We start from the raw sequence: 16,097 nt of genomic DNA on the forward strand, positions 1-16,097 counted from the left end.
AAGCTTTGATTCCTTTAAGAAGAGTGATTAGCAAAATGATGATACTTGCTTAATATAAGGAATGAATCAGCTACTGTTCCATCAGAGGGCTTCCCTCACCTCTCAAGCAGCCTGATTTTGCAGCTTAATCATGACAAATAAACTTCCGCGTGCTCCAGCGCTATTCCTGGTACTCCTTAGGACAGGAGGGAATAGATAAAGAAACCATTAGCATCCAATCAATGCATCAGCCTGCGTGCCAGCCAGCCCCCTCAGCACACAGCCCCCAGGAACACAGATGTCTCCACACCATGTAAAAAAAGAGGCTACAGGGATGGGAATGAGATCCTACCTCAGCTGAGCAGAATGCACCCTCTGGGCCTTGCCTTGTAGGGTCAATTTGGGCCTAGGACCTGTCATTCTGGAGAGCAATGGACAGCAGAGGCCAGGTGCTAGACAGTGGAACAGACAATGTGATCCTGAGCAACATCCTTCACCTCTGTGGGTCTTGTGTCACATTTGGAAAAGGAGGCAATGCCTGGGGAGCAGGTGGACACACGGCTGCAAGCCTCCTGAGCTCTGAACCATTGCTGATGAACAGACCCCACTTACTCAGGGCCAGCCTGGAAGCCAGTCTTCCTTGGTCTGCCCAGATTCATTTGGGAAACCTAGATTGTTTATATGTCTGATGAATCAGGTAGTAAAAGGTTGCAAATCCTAAGTCCTTCTTTTGCCGAAGATCCAGGGATGTCTCAAAATAAGTGGTTGAGGAATCCTGCACCGGCAACTGGGGTATCCAGGTTCTCTTACTGGGATTGACTGGGTCATTGGCAAGACCCATGGAGAGCGAGGAAAAGCAGGGTGGTGCGGTGGCCCACCTGAGAGCCGCATGGGGCAAGGGGAGCACCTACCACCAGCCAAGGGAGGCAGTGAGTGATCATGCTACCTTACCCAGGAAACCATGCTATTTCCACAGATCTGTGCAACCCGTGGGTCAGGGGATCTCCCTCATGAGCCCATGCCACCAGGGCCTTGGGTCCCAAGCACGCCACTCGGCTAGAGACTGCCTAAGACTACTGAGTTCCGGGGAGAGGGGCAGCTGTCATCACTGAGGCTGCCTGCTGCCTAAGATGGCTGAGCTCCCAGGGGGAAGGGCAGCAGCCATCACTGCAGTTCCAGTCTGCTGCTTTTCCCCTGCCAGTACTGGGGAGACTAGGTGGTTTGGACCCAGGAGGAATTCCCCACAATGCAGCACAGCAGCTGTGGCAGATCATGGTCAGACTGCCCCTTTAGGCCCGACCCTGACCCATCCCTCCTCACCTGGTGGGGCCTCCCTGCAGGAATTTCAGCAACTACAGCCAGAGGTATAGGGACAGAGCTCTGATCTCCCTGGGACTGAGCCCCTAGGGGGAGGGGCGGCCGCGGTCTTCACAGATCAGCAGACTTAGTCTTTTCCCCTGCTGGCTCTGAGGAATCTGGGCAGTCTGGACAAGTGGGATCCCCCCCAGCATAGTACACCCCCTCTGCCAAGGGGTAGCCAAAGTGTTTCATTAAGCAGTACCAGATCCCATGCCAGCCAACCAAGACCCCCCCCACAACAGGGGTCACCATACACTTCATACAGGAGTATTCATGCTGGCATCAGGTTGGTGCCTCTCCAGGATGGAGATCCCAGAGGAAGGAGCAGGCAGCCATCTTTGCTATTTTGCAGCCTCCACTGATGACACCTCCAGGTGTGGGAGAAACCCAGGTGAATAGGGTCTGGAGTGGACCCCCAGCAAACCACGGAAGCCCTACAGAAGTGGGGCCTGACTGTTAAAACAAAAACAAACAAACAGAAAGCAACAACAACAGCATCAACAAAAAAAGTCCCTGCAAGAAAACCCCATCCAAAGGCCAGCAGCCTCAAAGGTTGAAGCTACATAAACTCACAAAGATGAGAATCAATGAAAAAACACTGAAAACTCAGAATGCCAGAGTGACTTTTCTCCTCCAAATGATTGCAACACCTCTCCAACAAGAGCACAGAATGGGGCAGAGGCTGAGATGGATGAATTGACAGAAGTAGGCTTCAGAAAGTGGATAATAACAAACTTTGCTGCACTAAAAAACATGAGAAAACATTACAGGAGCTGTTAACTAGAATAACCAGTTTAGAGAGGAACCAAACTGACCTGATGGAGCTGAGAAACACAAGAACTTGACAATACAATCACAATAGCTGAATTGACCAAGCGGGGGAAAGAATTTCAGAGCTTGAAGACTATCTCACTGAAATAAGACAGGCAGACCAGATTAGAGGAAAAAAGAATGAAAAGGAATGAACAAAACCTCCAAGAACTAGGGGATTATGTAGAAAGACCAAACGTACAACTGATTGAAGTGCCTGAAAGAGGTGGGGAGAACAGAACCAAGTTGGAAAACACACTTCACGATATCATCCAGGAGAACTTCCCCAACCTAGAAAAACAGGCCAACATTCAAATTCAGTAAACCCAGAGAACCCCAGAAAGATACTCCATGAGAAGATCAACCCCAAGACACATAATCATCAGATTCTCCAAGGTTGAAATGAAGGAAAAAAATGTTAAGGGCAGCCAGAGAGATAGGCCAGATCACCTACAAAGGGAAGCCCATTATACTAATGGTGGACCTCTCAGCAGAAACCCTACAAGCCAGAAGAAATTGGGGGCCAATATTCAACATTCTTAAAAGAATTTCCAACACAGAATATCATATCCAGCCAAACTAAAATTTATAAGCGAAGAAGAAATAAAATCCTTTTCAGACAAGCAAATGCTAAGGGAATTTGTCACCACCAGGCCTGCCTTGCAAGAGCTCCTGAAGGAAGCACTAAATATGGAAAGGAAAAACTGTTGCCAACCACTGCAAAAACACACTGAAGTACAAAGACCAATGACACTATGAAGCAACTATGTCAACAAGTCTGCAAAATAACCAACTAGCATCATGATGACAGGATCAAATGCACACATAACAAAATTAACCTTAAATGTAAAAGCTCTAAATGCCCCCAATTAAAAGACACAGAATGGCAAACTGATAAAGAGTCAGGACCCATTAGTGTGCTGTACTCAAGAGACCCATCTCACATGCGAAGACACACAGAAGCTCAAAATAAAGGGATGGAGGAAAATTTACCAAGAAAATGGAAAGCAGAAAAAAGCAAGGGTTGCAATTCTAGTTTCTGACAAAACAGACTTTAAGCCAACACAGATCAAAAAAGACAAAGAAGGGCATTACATAACGATGAAAAGGATCGATTCCACAAGAAGAGCTAAATATCCTAAATATACATGCACCCAATACAGGAGTACCCAGATTCATAAAACAAGTTCTTAGAGACCTACAAGGAGACTTAGACTCCCACACAATAATAGTGGGAGACTTTAACACCCCATTGTCAATATTAGATCATTGAGACTGAAAATTAACAAGGATATTTAGGACTTGAACTCAGCTCTGGATTAAGTGGACCTGATATATAGCTACAGAAGTCTCCACCCAAAAACAATGGAATATATATTCTTCTTGGTGACACATGGCACTTACTCTAAAATCGATCACAAAATTGGAAGTAAAACACTCCTCAGCAAATGCAAAAGAACTGAGATCATAACATTCTCTCAGACCACAGAGCAATCAAATTAGAACTCAAAATTAAGAAACTCACTCAAAACCACACAACTATATGGAAATTGAACAACTAGCTCCTGAATGACTCCTGAGTAGATAATGAAATTAAGGCAGAAATCAAGCAGTTATTTGAAATCGATGAGAACAGGGACAATGTACCAAAATTTCTGGAACACAACTGAAGCAGTGTCAAGAGGGAAAATTATAGTACTAAATGCCCACATCAAAAAGCTAGAAAGATCTCAAATTGACACCCTAGCATCACAACTAAAAGAACTAGAGAACCAAGAGAAAACAAACTCCAAAACTAGTAAAAGAAAAGAAATAGTTAACCAAGATCAGAGTAGAACTAAAGGAAATAGAGACATGAAAAATCCTTCAAAAAATTAATGAATCCAGGAGCTAGTTTTTTGAAAAAATTAATAAAATAGATAGACTGCTAGCTAGACTAATAAAGATGAAGAGAAAGAAGAATCAAATAGAAAATAAAAAATGATAAAGGGGATATCACTACTGACCCCACAGAAATACAAACAACCATCAGAGAATACTATAAACTCCTCTATGCAAATAAACTAAAAACTCTAGAAGAAACGAAAAAATTCCTGGATACATATAACCTCCCAAGACTGAACCAGGGAAGAAGTTGAATCCCTGAATAGACCAGTAATAAGTTTTGAAATTGAGGCAGTAATAAATAGCCTACCAACCAACAAAAGCCTGGGAACAGATGGATTTACAGCTGAATTCTACCAGAGGTACAAAGAGGAGCTGTTACCATTTCTTCCTAAACTATTCGAAACAATTGAAAAGGAAGGACTTCTCCCTAACTCATTTTATGAGGCCAGCATCATCCTGATACCAAAATCAGGCAGAGATACAAAAAAAAAAAAAAAGAAAACTTTAAGCCAATATCCCTGATGAACATCGATGCAAAAATACTCAATAAAATACTGGCACACCAAATCTAGAGGCACATCAAAAAGCTTATTCACCACAATCAAGTCAGCTTCATCCCTGGGATGCACAAAACATAATTCTAAACAGAATAAAAGACCAAAACCACATGATTATCTCAATAGATATAGAAAAGGCCTTTGATAAAATTCAACATCCCTTCATGTTAAAAACTCTCAATTAACTAGGTATTGATGGAACAGACCTCAAAATAATGAAAGCCATTTATGACAAACCTACAGCCAATATCTACAGAATGGGCAAAAGCTGAAAGTATTCCCCTTGAAAACCAGCACAGGAAAAGAATGCCCTCTCTCACCACTCCTATTCACCATAGTATTGGAAGTTCTGGCCAGGACAATCAGGCAAGAGAAAGAAATAAAGGGTATTCAAATAGGAAGACAGGAAGTTGAACTGTCTCTGTTTGCAGATGACATGATCCTATATCTAGAAAACCCCATTGTCTCAGCCAAACAGCGACTTAAGCTGATAAGCAACTTCAACAGTCTCAGGATACAAAATCATTGTGCAAAAATCACGAGTATTCCTGTGATAGACAAGCAACAACAGACAAAAAGAGAGCCAAATCTCAAATGAACTCCCATTCACAATTGCTTCAAAAGGAATCAAATATCTAGGAATACAGCTGACAAGGGAAGTGAAGGATCTCTTCAAAGAGAACTACAAACCACTGCTCAAGGAAATCAGAGAGGACACAAACAAATGGAAAAACATTCCATGCTCTTGGATAGGAAGAATCAATGTTGTGAAAATGGCCATACTACCCAAAGCTATTTATAGATTCAATGTCATTCCCATTAAACTACCATTGACATGCTTCACAGAATTATAAAAAAAACTATTTTAAAATTCATATGGAGCCCAAAAAGAGTCCATATAGCCAAGAAAATCCTAAGCAAAAAGAACAAAGCTGGAGGCATCATGCTACCTGACTTCAAACTATACTACAGGGCTACAGTAACCAAACAGCATGGTACAAAAACTGCTACAAAAACAGCCACATAGACCAATGGGACAGAATGGAGAACTCAGAAATAAATAAGATGCACATCTGCAACCATCTGATCTTTGACAAACCTGACAAAAACAAGCAATGGGAAAAGGATTCCCTATTTAATAAATGGTGCTGGGGAAACTGTCTAGCCATATGCAGAAAATTGAAACTGGACCTCTTCCTTACACCTTATACAATAATTAACTCAAGATGGATTAAAGACTTAAATGTAAGCTGGGCGCGGTGGCTTATGCCTGTAATCCAGCACTTTAGGAGACTGAGGTGGGTGGATCACCTGAGGTCAGGAGTTCAAGACCAGCCTGACCAACATGGTGAAACCCCATCTCCACTGAAAATGCAAAAAATCAGCTGGGTGTGGTGGTGGATGCCTGTAATTCCAGCTACTCAGGGCACTGAGGCAGGAGAATTGCTTGAACCCAGGAGGTAGAGGTTGTAGTGAACAGAGATGGTGCCATTGCACTCCAGCCTGGGCAACAAGAGCAAAACACTATCTCAAAAAAACAAAAAAGACTTAAATGCAAAACCCAAAACTATAAAAACCCTAGAAGAAAATCTAGGCAATACCATTTGGGACAGAGGCACAGGCAAAGATTTCATGATGAAAACATCAAAAGCAATTGCAACAAAAGCAAAAATTGACAAATGGGATCTAATTAAACTAAAGAGCTTCTGTGCAGCAAAAGAAACTATCATCAGAGTGAACAGACAACCTATAGAATGGGAGAAAATTTTTGCAATCTATCCATCTGACAAAGGTCTGATATCCAGAAACTACAAGGAACTTAAACAAATTTACAAGAAAAAAACAACCTCATTAAAGACTGGGCAAAGGACATGAACAGACACTTCTCAAAAGAAAACATTTATGCAGCCAACAAACGTATATGTATATATATATATAAAGCTCAACATCACTGGTCATTAGAGAATGCAAATCAAAACCTCAATGAGATACTATCTCACGCCAATCAGAATGGTGATTATTAAAAAGTCAAGAAACAACAGATGCTGGAAAGGCTGTGGGGAAATAGGAGTGTTTTTACAGTATTGGTGGGAATGTAAATTAGTTCAACCATTTTGGAAAACAGTGTGGTGATTCCTCAAAGACCTAGAACAAGAAATATCATTTGACCCAGCAATCCCATTACTGGGTATTTACCCAAAGGAATATAAATCATTCTATTATAAAGATACATGCACACATGTGTTCACTGCAGCACTATTCACAATAGCAAAGACATGGAATCAACCCAAACACCCCTCAATCATAGACTGGATAAAGAAAACGTGGTGTGTATACACCATAGAATACTAGGCACCCATAAAAAGGAATGAGATCATGTCCTTTACAGGGACATGGATGGAGCTGGAAGCCATTATCCTCAGGAAACTAATGCAAGAACAGAAAACCAAACACCACATGTTCTCATTAATAAGTAGCAGCTGAACAATGAGAACACATGGACACAGGGAGAGGAATGACACACACTGGGGCCTGTCAGTGGGGAGGTTAGGAGGGAGAGCATCAGGATAAATAGCTAATGCATGTGGGGCTTAATACCTAGGTGATGAGTTGATAGGTGCAGCAAACCACCATGGCACATGTTTACCTATGTAACAAACCTGCACGTCATGCACAAGTGTCCCAGTACTTGAAATAAAATAAAAAAAATTTTTTAAAGAAACATAAAAATAAAACTAAAATGAGATACCATCTCACACCAGTTAGAATGGCAATCATTAAAAAGTCAGGAAACAACAGATGCTGGAGAGGATGTGGAGAAATAGGAATGCTTTTACACTGTTGGTGGGAGTGTAAATTAGCTCAACCATTGTGGAAGACAATGTGGCTATTCCTCAAGGATCTAGAACCAGAAATACGATTTGACCCAGCAATCTTATTACTGGGTATACACCCAAAGGATTATAAATCATTCTACTATAAAGACACATGCACACATATGTTTATTGCAGCACTGTTCACAATAGCAAAGACTTGGAACCAACCCAAATCCCCATCAATGATGGACTGGATAAAGAAAATGTGGCACATATACACCATGGAATACTATGCAGGCGTAAAAAAGATGAGTTCATGTCCTTTGCAGGGACATGGATGAAGCTGGAAATCACCATTCTCAGCAAACTAACACAGGAACAGAAAACCAAACACCACATGTTCTCATTCATAAGTGGGAGTTGAACAATGAGAACACATGGACACAGGAAGGGGAACATCACACACTAGGGCCTGTTGGAGGTTGAGAGGCTAGGGGAGGGATAGCATTAGGAGAAATACTTAATGTAGGTGACCGGTTGATGGGTGCAGCAAACCACCATGGTACGTGTATACCTATGTAACAAAGCTGCACATTCTGCACATGTATCCCAGAACCTAAAGTATAATAATATTTTAAATAAATAAGTAGGTGGTTGAAGAGATAGTTTGCCCTGCTGGTTCTAGCTTGGAAAATTTTCCTCTTGAGAGAAGGAAATCCACAACCTGAGAAAGATTATTCTCCAGCCCTTTTAGAGAAGAAGCTGTGTCACCCTTTTCTGTAACATCTATTTGCATGGCACTTGATTCTGTTTGAGGCGCTGTTGTTTACATGTTTGTATTGTTAGCTTTTGATACATAATGAAGGACCCCAAAACTCAATGGCTTTGGCAGAACACCACAGCCGTTTTTGACTCAGGATTCTGTGGCTCAGCAATTTGGGCTGGGCTTAGTTGGGCGATTCTTCTGCTGGTCTGTTGGGCTCATTCATGTGTCTATGATCGGCTGCTAATTCAATTGAGGCCAGGTTGGTCTAGAGGGATGTCCACTAGGACATCTCATGGCTCTTATCCTGCAGCAGGCTGGCCCAGGCTTGTTCATGTGACAATGGGTTCTAGGAGGCACGAGAGAGGGCAAACCTCAGTGCACAAGCACCTTTCAGGCCTTTGCTCACTTCACACTCAATAATGTTCCATCAGCAAAAGCAAGTCATGTGGCCAAGCCCAGAGTCAGTGTGGGAGGGCACTATGATAGGGATGCTGGGATGGGGAAGGGGGACTTGTAGCCATTTTTGCAATCAACCACTATGATATTGCTTAATCTGGACCCCTGCCCAGTGAGACATGCCATGCACATATTAATTTTATGGAGCCATGCACATCCCATTTTATGAGGTGAAGAATGTTGCCCCGGGTCACATAGCAAGCTGGAAACAGGACTAGGCTTGGAAGCCCATCTCTCTAGTGCCAGCCCACTGCACCATCCCACTTCTCTTGGTTCCCTCCCACCCCAACATCAGTGCCAGGCCAGGGAGAGAATGAAGTGTCATCCAGGAGCCAAACCCTGGCCACCCATATAGACATCCACCAGCAGAGACACAGCAGACCCTGGGTGAACCCTCCCCAGGCATCAGCCTCCAGGAGCCAATGCTGCAGCCCCACTGCCACCGTAGCCCCCACCCTGGCCCAGCACAGAGTGGCAGGCTGGTTATTTCAATCAACGGTGTTTTGAAAATCTTGCAATTTAAAACCTTTTAAACATGAGTAGGTGAGGCTGTGATAGTGCCAATGACTAGTTGGGAGTACTTAGAGGCAATTTTAAATGTCTCCTGAAATCTCCATGCCAATGGTCCCATGGGGCACCAGGCAAGGTTCATGTTGCCAGGCTCACCCTCCTGTTAGCCATTTCCCCTGCTGCTGCATACCCTGAGGGCCTGGAGTTCCATGCACAAGTGCATCCACCTTTAAACACCTCATGCAGATTATTTCTGTCTCACCTGCACCTGCCTTCGTGTCAGGATTTGCAGAAGCCTAAATATCAGAGCCAGGGGCCAGGCACGATGGCTCATACCTGTAATCCCAGCACTTTGGGAGGTCGAGGTGGGCAGATCACTTGAGGTCAGAAGTTTGAGACCAGCCTGGGCAACATGATGAAATTCCATCTCTACTAAAAATACAAAAATTAGCCAAGCATGGTGGCCAGCACCTGTAATCCCAGCTGCTCGAGAGGCTGAGGCAGGAGAATCACTTGAACCTGGGAGGCGGAGGTTGCAGTGAGCTGAGGTCACGCCACTGCACTCCAACTTGGGTGACAGAGTGAGACTCCATCTCAAAAAAATAAAAATTAAAAAACAAATTAAAAAGGCCAGGCGTGGTGGCTCACGCCTGTAATCCCAGCACTTTGGGAGGCCGAGGCAGGTGGATCACCTGAGGTCAGGAGTTCGAGACAAGCCTGGCCAACATGGTGAAACCCCATAAAATACAAAAAATTAGCTGGGTGTGGTGTGGGGCACCTGTAATCCCAGCTACCTGGGAGGCTGAGGCAGGAGAATCGCTTGAACCCAGGAGATGGAGGTTGCAGTGAGCTGAGATTGCACCATTGCACTCCAGCCTGGGCAACAAGGGCGAAACTCCATCTCAATTAATTAATTAAATAAATCAGAGCCAGGAGATCTTTGAGGCCCATGGGACCAGTCTGGCTGTGGGTGAAGTACCCAGGAGGCAGTACCCTGCTCTCCTGGCTGGATCCCCACTTTCCACACACCCGAGCCTCAGTGAACTCCACCCAGGCACCTGGGCATCCATCAGCTTGTCCATCACATCCGCCCACCGTCCTTCCCAGTAATGCCCGACAGCAAGCAATGAGAGCAGATTGGAGTCTTCGCAGTGACAACCGCAGGACGATTCTTCCCACAAAAGGGGCCCAGAGGCAGAGCACCAGCCTGAGCTGTACTGCAGGAGGGCCAGGAGGGACGACTGCCTGAAGCATAAAGATCTGGAGAGGAAGGTCTGCACACCTGGAGTTTTGCTGTCCTAACGCTTCTCAGCCGGGGCTCAGAACTGTGTGCAGAAGCGATGGTCTATGGACAATTCACCTGCCCCTCGGATAGCACCACCCACTTTGCATTTGGATGTTTGAACACAGCCTGTGTTTCCCACAGTGGTCAGGTGGAATCCTGGACTTTCAGGCCAGATGATTTGTACAACCTCCTCCTTCTACAAAAAGAGGATGATGGGGACCAGGACATGAACTCCATGACACAGACAGCTATGGCCAGAGCAGGGAGAATTAAGGAGCAGGAGACGCCTTGGATAGGAAGGATTAAGTGTGCTGCTACCTGGAGAGAGGAGAGCTGTGCATTCAGGCCCAGCTTTGTCAGGGAAGCCTCAAGTGTCTGTTTATTAAGGCTGGAGGGAACCAGCCGTCCTGGCTGCAGTAGCGGAGTGAAAGCAGTCGAGCCCTCTGCACTACTGAAAATTGACACAGCGTGGGGTCTCCCACACCCCTCCTCACAGGCATGGGGCTGCAGCCCAGCTGGTGGGGTCAAGAGAAGGGAAGAGAGAGGCCTCCGGATGGTGCAGGTGAGCAGGGCGGGGCTGGAAACAACATCCACTCATGCTGCTGACTAAGCAAGTAGCAGTGATGTCCCCCAGGGGTTTTGGCAGCACCAAGGATTGTGCAGGGCGCTTCCACACTTGCTCCTCTCATAACCCTGGAGGGAGCATCCCACTTTCCAGGTGAGAAGCCCAGGGTTTATGGATGGGCTTTCCCCAGTTGCATGGGAGGCCTTAAAACAGATGAAGACCCTAAGGACCAACGGGGAGCCAGGCAGGGGACCAAGGTGAAGCAGGGTGAGGCACAGGTGTTACGGCATCCATGGCAGGCCAGGGGCCAGGTTATGATCACATTGGAGTGACAGGTGGGAGTGACCCAGACGTTGCTGGGGTCATTCCTCAAAGACCCCAGCCCACTCATCTCCACCAACGTGCAATTTCTCAGCTCCACACTGCAACCCAAAGGGTGGACAGACAAGGTTGCTGTGGAAAAAAGACTTACACACAGCAACATCAGGATGCCTGAGACAGGGTGTGTGGGAGTGCGAAGCTATGCAGTTTAGGCAGGGTCATGGAGGGGATGCCGGGAGGCACAAGGGACAGAATTGTGTGCGATCCTGTAGCCTTCATGGAAGAAGAGGACAAGCAGGGCCAGAAATGATGAGGACATTTTGCAGCATGTATCTGGGGAGAAGGAAGCATATTATCTTTTTTTTTTTCTTTTTTTGAGACAGAGTGTTACTCTGTCTCCCAGGCTGGAGTGCAGTGGTGCGATCACAGCTCTCTGTAGTCTCCAACTCTCGGTCTCAAGCGATCCAGCCTTCTGAGCAGCTGGGAATACAGGTGCATGCCACCACACACAGCTAATTTTTTATTTTTTGTTGTGATGGGGTCTCACTATGTTGCCCAGGCTGGTCTCAAGCTCCTGGGCTCAAATGATCCTCCAGCCTCAGCCTCCCAAAGTGTTGGGATTACAGGCATAATCCACCACGCCCAGCTTATATCATCTTTTTATTAAAATAAGGTAATGACTTGGACATTAGAGCTGTCACTCCCCACTTCAGGCCAGGCGCTTGTGTCTGATCTCACTAGGATCCTAAAGTGTATGGTCTGTAAATTACAAACTGCAGCAACAAAATGCTTTATCATTAAACCAAGGCAGCCACCGTGCACCAGCCTCCAGCTGGGTGCTAAGCGTGAGTGGCCCCAGCCTGGGGAAGACTCACTATTCCTGGTCTGCTGTGAGCTCCTAGGTTCTAGTGACTCAGGTGTTAACCTTGCCTGTTTTCTCATCCCCTGCAGGCACCGGCCGTAGCTACACCACAGACCCGCTCTTGTCCCTGCTTCTGTTAGCTCTGCATAAGTTCCTGCGTCTGCTCGTGGGACATTGACAGACAAGGCCAACCCGAGCATATCAGAGGCCGCACATGACCTGCCCAGGGCCCTTGGTGAGGACCACATCGCTGGATGGACACAGAGAGACTGAGAGACGCATGAAAAAGTCCACATGGAAAATAAATAAATCATATTTTTGGGGAAGTTACACAAATGTAGAACACCTAAAATAATGCATCTAGTTTCCAAATAATTTGGAGTTTGGCCCATGCAGTCTGCATGGGAATCAATGATTTCTCTACTTCAATGTAGTTTTCTTTTCTACACTTTCCCTCCAAGTCTTCATTTTGCACGAACTGTTGAGCAGTTATCTTTAGGATAATATGTACAAATGTTGGGGTCAAAGCCTTTTGACAAAGCAAAATATTTTTAGTAGATTATTGTGTTTAGGATTTTTTTTTAATTTACTTTTTTTCTTTGGGGGCTTTTCTTTTTTATTAAATTATTTCTTTTAAGGCATTTTGATTAAAAAAGACACATCTTATCATAATTAAAATTCACTGTCAATAATATTTATTTTTAAATAAAGATTGGAAACAAGGTCAGACACTTGTTTATAAACTGTATTGTATATTGCTGAAGAACAGTTGAATAAAAAACAACTTTGAAATAACCTTTCTACAGCCATGTATGAATGTCAAGCGTTGGTACCCACTGCAGCCTGGCTGCCTGCCGTCCCCTCCTGTGCTCTGATGCCAGCTGCACTTTTGGCTGGGTGTCACCCGGCGTGGAGGACAGCCCAGGGCACCTGGCTGAGACCACGCTGAACAGATGGGAGCACCTGCCCAGCCTCCCCTAGGGACAGGGCACCTCATGGAGGTGGCAGTGAGACGAGCCCCCAGCCTGGGTCCTGAAGGAAAGGAGATCGCTAGGAGGAGTTGTGAAATAAGTCAAGAACCACTCCTCCCCCACTTCGTTTCAATGAATCATGCAATTCATTCGCCCACTTGGAGATTGTATGTCAAGGTGTATTTACTGTGGTTAGCTTTGCTGCTAGTTTGAAGGGGAAATTTGGAGAGAAAGTAGGGCTTGCCACACTCCTTCCCGTGCATCCGAAGATTGCTTTGAGCCTCTGAAACTCATAGGTTTGGGGCAGGTTACACATGTCCTAAGGAAACGGGCATGCCCTGGGTGGGGGCTACTATTTATACTTCATTCTAAGACAGCATCTCATTAGATAGCTGGAGCCCATGGATTTGTTTAAAACCCAGCCAGATTTTAACACCTGCAGTTTCAATAAGTGTGGTTGTCATTGATGTTGCTCACCAAATACTTCCGTTCTCCGCTGGCCAGGCCCGCGGCAGGATAGCGCTTCCTGGCCTCCTGTGGCGGGTGGGGCCACAGCTCTGGCGCATGAGCTGGGAACAGAAGGGATCCGCATTGCTTCTAGTCCAAGGCACAGGATTGCTAGTGCGACGCCCTCCGAAGCACTTGTCCTCTAACATGACGACTCGCAGCGTTCACATCAGCAAGTGTTCTTCCAGCCTAGGTCCCTGAGTGACTGCGATGAACACAGCCTTCCCTGTGGCCAGCGCTGGATCCTGCGGCCCCATGACGAGTCCGCCATTGCCGCTTCACCCACTCATCTTCGGGCGTTATCGCAGCATAACCCAGCCTGTCCTGATTGGCTCAGTGTGTAGTTGATCGACTGTATTTAGCTCAGGGGAGGAGTAGTTGTGCATTTGGACAGTCCCACGTGTACAGAGACCCCCAGGATGGAGCTGATGTCGGGGACCCCCAGGATGGAGCTGATGTCGGGGGAGGCCTGTGTGGAGAGAACGTCGGGACAGCTGTTTTTGATGGGTACATTAACTTGTTTCACATTTCCTTTATATTGATCAGCACCAATCGAGCTGTAAGTTTAATCACTCTGTCTGGTGGATAGTGATTCTGTCCAGAAGGATCATCTCCTTTTATAGTTAACTCAATACTGCAGCAGCTAATGTCACGTTAAATACTGGCCCAGTGTGCTGGAGAGCAAACCGTACTTCCCGGATACCAGTGGAACGGGGACAGTGTGTCAGTAAGGGTGACGTTGTACCAGATCGTTCCAGGGGATGGAGGGCTGGGGAGTCATTCCCCATCACCAAAACCAGATGCCTCTGTACAAACACAGGTGGTCAGGTCCCAGCCTGGAAGCTCCTAACCTTTAGCATGATATGCACAGGGGAGGGGCTGGTGTGATGGGCACAGGGGAGGGGCTGGTGTGATGGGCACAGGGGAGAATCTGGTGTGATGGGCACAGGGGAGGGGCTGGTGTGATGGGCACAGGGGAGGGGCTGGTGTGATGGGCACAGGGGAGGGGCTGGTGTGATGGGCACAGGGGAGGGGCTGGTGTGATGGGCACAGGGGAGAATCTGGTGTGATGAGCACAGAGGAGAATCTGGTGTGATGGGCACAGGGGAGGGGCAGGTGTGATGGGCACAGGGGAGGGGCTGGTGTGATGGGCACAGGGGAGGGGCTGGTGTGATGGGCACAGGGGAGGGGCTGGTGTGATGGGCACAGGGGAGGGGCTGGTGTGATGGGCACAGGGGAGGGGCAGGTGTGATGGGCCTTGGTGAGAGGAACAGGTATGCTTTGGAGAAACCAGCTTTTTCAGCACTAAGAGGATTCACCTCAAACACAGAAAATTATTCCTCATATCTGCCTCCTGGGCACAGAGCACTTCCAGGTGGGAAGCCGAGCATGAGGCTGAGCAAGTTCCCTGAAGGGGAGGCTGAACCCGGCCTCCAGCAGAAGTTAATGGAACTGAGATGGGCTGTCGTGGGGCTGGAAGCCAAGGCAAATCTCTGGACCCAGGCTCCCATGGAGAGGCTGCCAGCATTCCCGCTGGTCCAGGGCCCCGGACACAAAGAAAGGAGAAGTTAAGTGCACCCCTAAGTGTCCGCAGTGCCGATCCATGGGGTCTGGGCTCGTGCTTTCTGGGGTCTCATGCACTCCAAGAATGAGGACAAAGAACGCTCAGCCTGCACTGTGTTTTATGGAATGCATACAAACCAGAAGAGAGAAGCGCTCTCCAGAAACGAAAACCGTGGCATGGTGCTCACTCCCAAAACTGCCTTTCCCTTTGGAGTCTGCTTTCAGCCTCGGCAGACATGGGCTGGGGTTGGAGAACAAGACAATTGATTTCGGTTTGGGAAGAATGCACTGTGGGCGGCCTCGGGAGCTCGGGTGCAGGCTGAGAGGACCCCCGCCTGCTTGAAGGGACTGTGGAGCTGTGGGTCTGTGTAGCAACTATCTCCAAAGCGAGGGACAGGAGTGCAGAGGGAGTGCAAACTCCACCCCAGCCCGGGGCTAAGTGACAGCAGGGAAGAGAAGGAGGGCAGCCAGGGTGGGGGCAGGGGGAGACCGAGCCAAGCCCAGACCCCCGTGGAGGAGCCCTGCTCTGCCTGGTGATGAGGATTGTCCCTGATTCTAGCACCTCATGTGGTGCTGACCCACCTGCACCCTCCAGGCAGCGGCCAACATTTAGGGGCATAGCCTGGAAGGAAGGACAGGAATTCCCAGAATTTGATGGGAGGTGGTATGAGCAGAGCTGCAGCATCCTGAGTTTCAGTTCTGTTTCAACCCCACATTCCTGGTTACAGCTCTGGCTCAGAAAACAACAGCTCTGTCAGATCCAAGCCTGCCGTTGGTTGGAATACAGCAAACAGCCATTTGTGAGCTGCTGAGCTCATGGCTAAAGGGACTTCTGCCCCTGCCAGCCAAGGCAACAGTTCTTGCTTTTTTTTTTTTTTTTTTT

At 46.9% G+C, this 16,097-nt stretch overlaps 1 protein-coding gene across 5 annotated transcripts in view; it reads left to right on the forward strand.

Moving 5' to 3' along the window:
* Positions 1–12,968, forward strand: part of VSTM2B (V-set and transmembrane domain containing 2B) — a 38,453-nt gene extending 25,485 nt beyond the window's left edge. For 3 of the 5 annotated variants that reach the window (XM_063657480.1, XM_063657481.1, XM_054465732.2), the window contains one exon: positions 12,263–12,968. In XM_063657480.1, coding sequence (XP_063513550.1) covers positions 12,263–12,351 — 89 coding nt within the window. In that variant the 3' untranslated portion in view covers positions 12,352–12,968. The remainder of the gene's footprint in view (positions 1–12,262) is intronic. The other 2 variants (XM_054465731.1, XM_054465729.2) reach the window with 1 other exon arrangement.
* Positions 12,969–16,097: the final 3,129 nt, after the last annotated feature.

This window comes from Pongo pygmaeus, chromosome 20, assembly GCF_028885625.2.
Source record: "Pongo pygmaeus isolate AG05252 chromosome 20, NHGRI_mPonPyg2-v2.0_pri, whole genome shotgun sequence".
NCBI classification, from domain to species: domain Eukaryota; kingdom Metazoa; phylum Chordata; class Mammalia; order Primates; family Hominidae; genus Pongo; species Pongo pygmaeus.